General features: G+C 46.9%; 1 protein-coding gene across 1 annotated transcript in view; it reads right to left on the minus strand.

Moving 5' to 3' along the window:
* Nucleotides 1–5,358, minus strand: part of POLR1E (polymerase (RNA) I polypeptide E, 53kDa) — a 20,744-nt gene extending 15,386 nt beyond the window's left edge. Inside the window, exons 1-4 of the mRNA XM_011970113.1 lie at nucleotides 5,179–5,358; nucleotides 4,505–4,608; nucleotides 3,329–3,405; nucleotides 1,241–1,326 (exon numbers count right to left, since the gene is read on the minus strand). Of these exons, the coding sequence (XP_011825503.1) occupies nucleotides 1,241–1,326; nucleotides 3,329–3,405; nucleotides 4,505–4,608; nucleotides 5,179–5,254 (343 nt within the window). The 5' untranslated portion in view covers nucleotides 5,255–5,358. The remainder of the gene's footprint in view (nucleotides 1–1,240; nucleotides 1,327–3,328; nucleotides 3,406–4,504; nucleotides 4,609–5,178) is intronic.
* Nucleotides 5,359–10,588: the final 5,230 nt, after the last annotated feature.

The raw sequence follows: 10,588 nt of genomic DNA on the forward strand, positions 1-10,588 counted from the left end.
CAAGATTCTTGCCAAGAGAATTAATGTGCAGCACACTAAGCACTCTAAGAGGTGAGAAAGCTTCCTGAAACACGTGAAGAAAGATGATTAGAAAAAGAAAGAAGCCAAAGAGAAAGGTACCTGGGTTCAACTGAAGCACCAGCCTGCTCCACCCAGAGAAGCACACTTTGTGAGAACCAATGGGAAGGAGCCTGAGCTGCTGGAACCTATCCCCTATGAATTCATGGCATAATAGGTGTTTAAAAAATAAAAGACCTCTGGACTGTAAAAATGTTTCTCTTTATTGAGCAGAAGTGTGGTGTCCTCTCCCCCAAATATTTAAAGCAAATTTTAATTATGTCCTAGTTCATTATATAATGTCTTTACTATTCAAATTTAATGTACCTCTTGCTGAAAGATGTGAGGTAGCTTATTGTGCAACAAATTGTTTGTGCAACAAATTCGATTGTTTAGAAAATAGCCAGGTATTACGTATGAAATATTTGTACTGGTTTGAAGATAGACCCTCGAAATCATCAAGGAAGAAATAAAATAATTTACAAAAATAAAAAATAAAAAGAATTAAGGCAGTTCTTTGAGGGAAAAGATTTTATATCAGACATGTCCTCTAATATTCTGCTCTGATCACTGCTCAGCTTGCTTTTATGAACCTCTGATCTCAAGTCTCTAAACACTATGGGGACAGGATCTGTGTCTGTCTTGCTTACTGCCACATCCACAGCCCCAGCTTGGTGCCTGGTACATTAGGTTATCAATAAGTGTGTGCTGAATAAAAACTCTAGGCTGGGCGCAGTGGCTCACGCCTGTAATCCCAGCACTTTGGGAGGCCAAGGCTGATGGATCACCTGAGGTCAAGAGTTTGAGACCAGCCTGGCCAACATGGTGAAACCCCGTCTCTACTAAAAATACAAAAATTAGCCAGGTGTGGTGATGTGCGCCTGTGATCTCAGCTACTCAGGAGGCTGAGGCAGAAGAACTGCTTGAATTCGGGAGGTGGAGGTTGTAGTGAGCCGAGATTGCACCACTGCACTCTAGCCTGGGTGACAGAGTGGGACTCCATCTCAAAAAAAAAAAAAAGTATACATATATAAAACCATTTTCTCAACAGAGACAAAGCAGAAAAAACAGAATAAATAAAAGTAACTAAAAAAGGTGTTTTGTAAATCTAAAACTCAAGCCAACTCATCCAGCAAACCCAAACTATGCGTTGTTTCTGACAGCTTTCATGACTGGGACCTACCTGAAAACAGTGGCTGCATGTTGAATAATTCAGCATCGTATACTTCCATTTGGCCAGAGGTCTTGTTCAAAATTCCCACAAAATGCCTGAATAAAGAAGGAATAATACAAGTAATAACGGATTATTCAAAAGTATTATTTGCACAGCTTCCTTTTTTTGTTTTGAGACAGAGTCTTGCTGTCGCCCAGGTTGGAGTGGAGTGATCCTGGCTCACAGCAACCTCACAACACCTCCCGGGTTCAAGCAATTCTCCTGTATCAGCCTGTCGGGTAGCCGGGATTACAGGCACATGCCACCATGCCTGGCTAATTTTTGTATTTTTAATAGAGATAGAGTTTCACCATGTTGGCCAGGCTGGTCTAACTCCTGACCTCAGGTGACCTGCCCCTATCAGCCTCCCAGAGTGCTGGGATTACAGGTGTGAGCCACGCGCCTGGCCCTTTTTCCTGTTTAAAAGTTCTCAACCTTGCCGGGCGCGGTGGCTCAAGCCTGTAATCCCAGCACTTTGGGAGGCCGAGATGGGCAGATCACGAGGTCAGGAAATCGAGACCATCCTGGCTAACACGGTGAAACCCCATCTCTACTAAAAAATACAAAAAACTAGCCAGGCGAGGGGGCAGGCGCCTGTAGTCCCAGCTACTCAGGAGGCTGAGGCAGGAGAATGGCATGAACTCCAGAGGCGGAGCTTGCAGTGAGCTGAGATCCGGTCACTGCACTCCAGCCTGGGCGACAGAGCAAGACTCAGTCTCAAAAAAATAAATAAATAAATAAAATAAAAATAAAATAAAAGTTCTCAACCTTCTCTCTGCCCACACACCTGAGAAATGCATCACCTACTCATGGGTAACAATAATCTCCCTCTACCCCTACCCCACAGCAATTCTCTGCATAGAGAGGGAAAAGGAAAGGATAGGATGGGATGGGAGGATATGAGGTGGTTCTGGAAAACAAAGAAAAAAGCTACCAGGTGATTCTGGTAGTTGATCACATTCGGGCTCGCTGCTGTACTATAATGGAAAACTCTTTTGGGGTGTAGGAATCTAGAATTACACTAGAATTTATGGCACAACAGTTTTATGGAAGCAAAATCAAGTAAACGGGAAGGAGACCAGTTGGAACTAGGGCATCGTTGAGAGGGGAGAGTGCAGGGTTAGTAGTTCTCAGCACCTATACAGCAATCTGACCTCTATTGGAGTATGGTCCAGTAAGGCTCAGAAAGGGCCTGGTTTGTAGTTCATTGTTGGGTACCATCACAGGGCCCTGTCTGCATCATGCCCGCCCCCAAGAGCGATATAGTTGAGGTTGGACAATCTTCATTGTACAGACTAGGGGTCAGTGATGGGCAGTTACCCAGCCACTCAGTCAAACAGCAGCACAGAGGGATGGGAATCCCAGGCTTCTCTTTCCCAGCCCAGAGCCTTCAACACTACCAAGTTCTTTACCTGTCGTTAGTTCCCAGGTAAACTTCACGCAAGCTTTGACCTACTAGTCACACATTCCAAATTAATGGAGAGAGCTGCCTTTTGGAATAAGACAGCTATAAACAAACAAGGTTACAAATGAGGTTGTTAGGAAATTCAAGTTATCTTTCCTTTCCAGCAATGTCTACAGGTGAGGGGAAGGGCTCTATGTCTAATAGGAACACAGGAATCACCTAGTAAACCGCTCTAGATGGCTCCTACTGCCCTTAAAACAGACAGGAGGCCGGGCGCGGTGGCTCAAGCCTGTAATCCCAGCACTTTGGGAGGCCGAGGCGGGTGGATCACAAGGTCAGGAGATCGAGACTATCCTGGCTAACATGGTGAAACCCCGTCTCCACTAAAAATACAAAAAATTAGCCGGGCACGGTGGCGGGCGCCTGTAGTCCCAGCTACTTGGGAGGCTGAGGCGGGAGAATGGCGTGAACCCGGGAGGCGGAGCTTGCAGTGAGCCGAGATCACGCCACTGCACTCCAGCCTGGGAGACACAGTGACACTCAAAAAAAAAAAAAAAAAAAAAAAAAAAAAAACAGACAGGAAACAGCAGTGCCAGTGCTGCCACCACTCCCAACCCCATCACCCTTCCTGCTGTCCCTTCCCCTGCCATTACCTGCACAAAGTGTTGCATTTGAGGGCTCCAGTACCAAAATTGTTTCCCACATAGGAAAGTCTATCTGTTTCAGCTGCCTAAAATGCAGAGAGGAGAAACTCCATTTACAACCAATGTTGAAAGGTATTAAGCATCATCTCTCTTTTCTACATTTGCTGAGGCTTTTGAATCCAGACTCACAATGGATTAGAACTAGTTCATCTCTGGCAGATGATCCAGCTCCACTCTCTCTAAGGGAATATGGGGTGTCCCTGCGGGGGAAGCAAGACAACTTTTGGAAGAGAAGCCTCAGATGGTGCTAGCTTCTAAATGGTATGAAAAGCTCTTGGGGGAATTCTATCACAAGACTTGAGAGAGAGGCCCTGGGCTTCTAGCACTTATAGGCATGCAACAAAGTGATTCTGTAAGCAATCTCTCTTTGGCCCAAAGTCCAAGCCCTTTTTCACCTTCTTTGCCCATCTCTCCCATGACTGTTCTTTGTATACTCTCAGGACCATGGCTGATTGACTCCCCAATCATAAGCAAGCTTTCCTGCTTCTCTGCATTTGTCCTCGCTATCCTTTTCACTTAGAACACCAAACCTTGACTGCCAAACCCTCGTTCCAGCCTTCAAGGCTCAGCTCCAACATGACCTCCCCAAGGAAGGCATTCTGGCAGACACCTCTCCTCCCACTGAGCTCACTCTGCCCTGTACTCTTCCGCACGTGGCCTCAGAGCTTTGTGTAAAAGTGTCCCTCACAGCCAGTTCTCATCTCTCTAGAGCAGAGGTTCTCAATCCAGGGAAATCCACTCTGGTGCTACTGGCATCCAGTGAGTAGAGACTAGGGATGCTGCCCCCACAGCAAAGAATTATTGGCCCCAAAAGTCAATAGTCCTGAGGTTAAGAAACCCTGTTCTAGAGTATGAACTCCGAGTGGGGCTAGGCCTGATTTGGCTGCTTTCCTAGAAGCTTGCAGCACAGGGATACAGAGGAGGTTCCATAAATGCTTGTTGAAAGAATAAATGAATGAAAGATGGAGCCTGTCCCCACATCCCAAGTTGCTGGGCATCAGAGTTCTTCAAAGGTCCATTTGCTACTACTCTCCTGTTTCTCCCCTCACTCCCTCCCACACCACCCACTCCCAGGCGCCTTCTGAGCCCTGCAGAGTGGAGACAGCTGGCAACTGCTTCACTTACCAGGATCCGTTGATTCCTCTTCCTGGGGTTGGTGGAATCTTTGTTCTCATACAAGGTAAAGCGCATGTTGCCCGGACTCTGTAGCTTCCCGTTGGAGAACTGGACTGTAAGAGTGCAGCCCAAGAATTAGGTGAGAGCAGAAGGCCACACAATGTACGGTGGGACTAGACTGTCACTGGGAGGGAGTGAGTGTCAGAATGGGGATGGCAAGGAAGCCCGGGTCCTGACCCAAAGGGAATTAGAGGAGATCCGGGGCCAGCTGAGAAGAGGGGTTAGGGAGGTGAGAGAACCCTGGGGAGGGGCTGTGACAGGGGGGAATGTCTCGCGGAAGGAGGCTGACAGCAGACGCCTGGTCCACACCTAAAGTGACAGAAGGAACCCCTGCCCAGTGAAGAGAGGGAAACGGGGGAGGTGGGAGACCTGGTGGGTGAGGGGACAGCAGGGTCCTGGACACAGCCCTGGGGAGCGGGTGAGTGGGATGTCCCAATCCGGCTGGGCGGTAGTGACAGAAAGACGGACAGGGCAGCCCCGACCGAGCCCAGGAGAGTGGTGGAGACTACAGGCGTCCTGGCCCCGCTGGGGAGAAGCCTAACGGAGTGCGAGGGGACAGCTGAGATACCGAGACGGAAGGGGGTAGGGTTAGAGGAGCACTGCTCCAGCTCTGCAGTCTTTACCCAGTACAGCTCTCTGGCTCCCGTCGGGCGCCCCACAATACTGCCACCTCGCACTCGGCAACACCTCCGCCGCCATCTCGCCTGTCTGTCCGCCAAGCACAGCAATTAAGACAGCAGTATCCACAAACCCGCTTTTAAACACGCGGGAGCCTAGGCCGCGCGGCGGGCCGGAAAAGGCGTGGCCCCAGCCGGGCACCGCCCACAGTGCGCGAGCCGCGTGTCCCCGCCCACCGCGCGGAGAGGCGCGGTCTCCGCCCACAAGGTGCCACACACTCGTGCGACTGGCCGAGGCGCAGCACGTGATGAGCTCAGCGCTCGCCTGCACTCTGGGTTTTGTAGGTCCAGAGCCTGAGGCGTCCTACGGCTTCAGCCTAAGCTTGCTGTGAGCCTTCTTCCGGCTCAGCACAGTCTAGAGAGAGTGTCGTCTCTCTCCTACCGTGACAAACACGTCTTCCCAAGACCTGAAAGACCAAGTTCAAATTTAGAATTCTCTAACAGGAACTCCTTGAGCCCCAGCTAAATGTGGCCGCTGGCAAAAAGCCGCCCCTCTCTAGGACCTCCCACCCACCCACGTGGACATCCAGTTCTAGGTACAAGCTTTGTCCACAGTCCGACAAACAGCGCCCCGCAGTGCGCTGTGGCGTGCACACATGTGGCCCGATCAACCCTGAGGTGATGGAACAGAAGCCCAACCAACCCCAGAGCCTTTGGGCAGGAGATTCTGGACTGAAATAGAAGAGGGAGTCCGAGCTGATAGACATGTCCCTTTTTCACTGCGGATTCAACCATTCTTCTGCACGGGGAGTTTTCAGAGCAGAAAAAAGGCAAAAGCAGGACCTTTAAGCATGGACCCTGGCCGAGGCCCCCTTTGCCCAAAGATGCGTGCTATTGAAGGGCAAGAACTCAGGCTGACTCCCCTCTGTCTTCCAAATCACCTTCTTTCAGGACTCTTTTCCTTCCACACATCCTCACACCCGCCTCCAACACCCAGAATCCTAGGAATAATCTTAAAGCCTGCAACTTGTCGCTCTTTTCTAATTACCCAGTCTCAAACTTAAAGAAACACTGCAAGAACTTTTTTTGCCCTGAACCATTTAGAGTAAGCTGTCAACCTGATACCCTTTCACCCCTGAAGACTATAGTATTTCCTACAGACAAGGACATTCCCTAAATAACAACACAGCCATCAGCAAATTGCCAGGCGCAGAGGCAGAGGCAGTTCTATCCCTTGATTCTAGGAATTTGAAACCAGGCTGGGCAACATAACAAGACCCTGTCTCTACAAAAAATAATCATTAGTCACGTGTGGTGGCACACGCCTGTCGTCCCAGCTACTCAGGTGGCTGAGGTGGGAGGATTGCTTGAGCCTAGGAGGCAAAGGCTGCAGTGAGCTGTGATGGTGCCATTGCACTGTAGCCTGGGCGACCAAAAAAAAAAAAAAATTAAACAGAAAAGAATCAGGAAATTAACACTGGTACATTACTACCATGTAATCCTCACATCCCATTTAAGTTTACCATTGTCCCAGCGTTTGTTGTTTGTTTGTTTTTTGAGATAGGGTCTCAGTCTGTCACCCAGGCTGGAGTGCAGTGTTGCAAACAGGGCTCACTGCAGCCTTGACCTTCCGGGCGCAAGTGATCCTCTCACCACAACCTCCGAGCTAACATACAGGTGTATGCCACCACAGCCAGCTTTTTTTTTTTTTCTTAATTTAAAAAAATTTTTTGTAGAGACTAGGTCTCACTATGTTGCCAGGGCTGGTCTCAGACTCCTGGGCTCAAGTGATCCTCCCACCTTGGCCTCCCAAAGTTCTGGGATTACAGGTGTGAGCCATTGCAGCTGGCCCAATCATGTTTTTATAGCAGAAATGTCCTGTCAAGAATCATATGTTGCATTTAGCTCTCATAGCCCTTCCTCCCTTGGAAGGCTACCTTGCTTGGCCCCACCTCATGATTTTGGATTGAATTGTTCAGGGAAGGAAAAGGGAAGAAGAAGAAAGAAGTAATAAGGATGAAGAGCTTAATTGTGTGATTGTCTCCCCCATTGATCATTTTTCTCACTAAACTTATTTGGGGTTAACAATAAACACTTTGGGGGTTAATAAACAAATTTGTTTGTTTTGATCACTGCTTTATCTCCAACTCCTGAACATAGTAGACCCTCAATAAATATGGAATGAATTAATGAATGACATGGCAAAGAATGGGCCTGAATTATCACTAATCTTGGAAGCCTAGCACAGGGACTGGAACTCAAACATGTTTGGTAATGTTGGTTGAAATCAACTAGCATAGGGTTTACACATAACAGACTCTATAAATGTTTTTTGGTTGAATTAAAATGTGAACAGTTAAATCAAAGTTAAAGGTGACCAAGATAACAGTGGCTATGATGAGCCAAGTATAATTCTTAAGAGAAGTATCTTGGTCCCTTGTGATATAGGAACACATTGTATGGCCTTGTTACTCAAAGTGTGGTCCATGGAAGCAGCAGCCTTGACATCACCTGGGAACTTGTTAGAAATGTAGGATCTCCAACCCTATCAAATCTTCTGAATGAGGATCCGCAGGTGATTCATGTGCACTTGAAGTTTAGGAAGCACAGTTGTACCAGACTGATTTCCTTTTAAGGCACATCTTTGCCAGTCAGATAAATTCTGTGAAAGTCCCCTGGATTGACTGTTTTGTAGCAAGGAGAAAAGGTGAAGAGTACAATACACCCACTGAAGCAAAAACTCCTAGAATTACCACAGGCAAGAATTCCAAATAACAGATATTCTATCCATAGAAGCAAAGTGTTGATGGTCGGGTAGGTGGGAAGGGGATCATACTATACCCCTGTGTTGTTTAATTATTTAACAGTTATTCAAAAGACACACCTACCACACCATGTACATATACATACGTGCCTGTATAACTGGGATGGGGCAGGATGGAGGGAGCCCTTCTTAGGCATTAACCAAAATGCAAAAACCTATAGTGGCCTCTTTTATTTTCTTATTTTATTTATTTATTTATTTATTTTTTGAGATAGAGTCTCATTATTGTCGCCCAGGCAGGAGTGCAGTGGCGTGATATGGGCTCACTGCAACCTCCACCTCCTGGATTCAAGCAATTCTCCTGCCTCAGCCTCCCGAGCAGCTGGAATTACAGGCGTGTGCCACCAGGCCCAGCTAATTTTTCTATTTTTAGTTGAAACGGGGTTTCAACATGTGGATCAGGCTGGTCTCAAACTCCTGACCTCATGATCCGCCAGCCTCAGCCTCCTAAAGTGCTGGGATTACAGGCATGAGCCATTTTTGTGTCCTGTTCTATGAATTCTCTATTTGTATCCTTTGCTTACTTTTACAGTTGGTTGTTGGTCTTACTGAGATACAGGAACTCTTTATATATTAAGGAACCTAGCCTTTTAAATCTATGTTATGGCCGGGCACATTGGCTCATGCTTGTAATCCCAGCATTTTGGGAGGCTGAGGCAGGAGGATTGCTTGAGGCCAGGAATTTGAGACCATCCTGGGCAACACAGTGAGACCCCATCTCTACAAAAAATAAAAACTTGCCAGGCATGATGGCACATGCCTGTAATCCCAGCTACTAGGGAGGCTGAGGCAGGAGGATTGCTTGAGCCCAGAAGGTCGAGGCTGTGGTGAGTCTATCATGCCACTGTACTCCAGCTTGGGTGACAGAGTGAGACTGTCTCTAAAAAAATATTTTTTAAGTCTATGTTATACGTTGCAAATAGTTTTCTCTGTTCTTTGTCTTTCAATTATGGAATTTTTTGCACAATTGAAAAATGTAAATTATTGTTTAGCTTCGTTTATCAGACTTTCTCTCTCAGGCTTTGTATTTTGTTTAAAAATGTCTACTTTACTCCAAGATTATAAAATACATTGTTTGGCCAGGTGCAGTGGCTCACATCTGTAATCGCAGCACTTCAGGAGGCCAAGGTGGGCAGACCACATGAGGTCAGGAGTTCAAGACCAGCCTGGTCAACATAGCGCAACCCCACCTCTACCAAAAAATACAAAAATTATCTGGACATGGTGGCGTGACCCTGAGTTCCAGCTCCTTGGGAGACTGAGGCAGGAAAATTCCTTGAACCTGGGAGGTGGAGGTTGCAATAAGCTGAGATCATGCCACTGCACTCCAGCCTGGGCGACAGAGCAAGACTCTATCTTAAAAAAAAAAAAAAAAATTGTTCCAAGTTTTCTTCTTTTGCTATTATGGGTTAGTTTAAAAAATATCATATTTGATTAAATTGATATTAAATTTGTTGTAAAAAGTCAGGTGTTACCACTTGAGGGTAGTTGTCCATGTTCTCTGGCATTTTGAAGAATTGGACAAAGCACACAAACAAAGCAAGGCAGTGAAAGCAGACATTTATTTATTTATTTATTTATTGAGACGGAGTTTCACTCTTGTTGCCCAGGCTGGAGTGCAATGGCATGATTTCGGCTCACCACAGACTCCACCCCCTGGGTTCAAGCAATTCTCCTGCCTCAGCCTCCCGAGTAGCTGTGATCACAGGCATGTGCTACCACACCTGGCTCATTTTTTATTTTTATTTTTGTTCTTTATCTTTTTTGAGACGGAGTCTCGCACTGTTGCCCAGGCTGGAGTGCAGTGGCGTGATCTCGGCTCACTGCAACCTTTGCCTCCAGGGTGAACGCCATTCTCCTGCTTCAGTCTCCTGAGTAGCTGGGATTGCAGGCGCTCACCACCTCGCCGGGCTAATTTTTCTCCTTTTGGTAGAGAACGGGTTTCACCATGTTGGCCGGGCTGGTTTCGAATCCCTGACCTCAGGGGATCCGACTGCCTCGGTCTCCCAAAGTGCTGGGATTACAGGCACAAGCCACTGCACCCGGCCGGTATTTTCATATTTCAACTGTCAGGCAGAAAACGGAGGGCTTACAACTGCCACGGAGCAATTGCCACGCAGAAAAAGGTAGGGGTGAAAACGAAGTAGCCTCTGATAACCAGTCAGCAGCAGTGGGTCTGAAGGTCACTGCCTCCAGATCCTGTTCCCCTGCCTCACAGGTAGATATCCAACTTACTTTTTCCATGACTGTCTTGCTTATTCTTTCAATATTATCTCCCCTTATGAATCTTAGAACTTAGTTGTCTAATTTCAAGAAGTATCTTATTGATACCTTTTTGGGGAAATATATAGATTACTTTAGAAATAATTTTGTCAGTGATTTGAAAATCTAAGCAACCTGAAATTCCAGGTTTTCCTAAATACTACTAAAGTAACAACACCTGTTGTAGGAACTAAATTGCTACAGCAGTCTGTAAAACTAAAAATTAAGGAGGCCCTCTTTTTTTTTTTTTTTTTTTTTTTTTTTGAGACGGAGTCTTGCTCTGTGCCCCAGGCTGGAGTGCAGTGGCGCGATCTCGGCTCACTGCAAGCT

Source organism: Mandrillus leucophaeus, unplaced genomic scaffold (assembly GCF_000951045.1).
Source record: "Mandrillus leucophaeus isolate KB7577 unplaced genomic scaffold, Mleu.le_1.0 Scaffold929, whole genome shotgun sequence".
NCBI lineage: Eukaryota > Metazoa > Chordata > Mammalia > Primates > Cercopithecidae > Mandrillus > Mandrillus leucophaeus.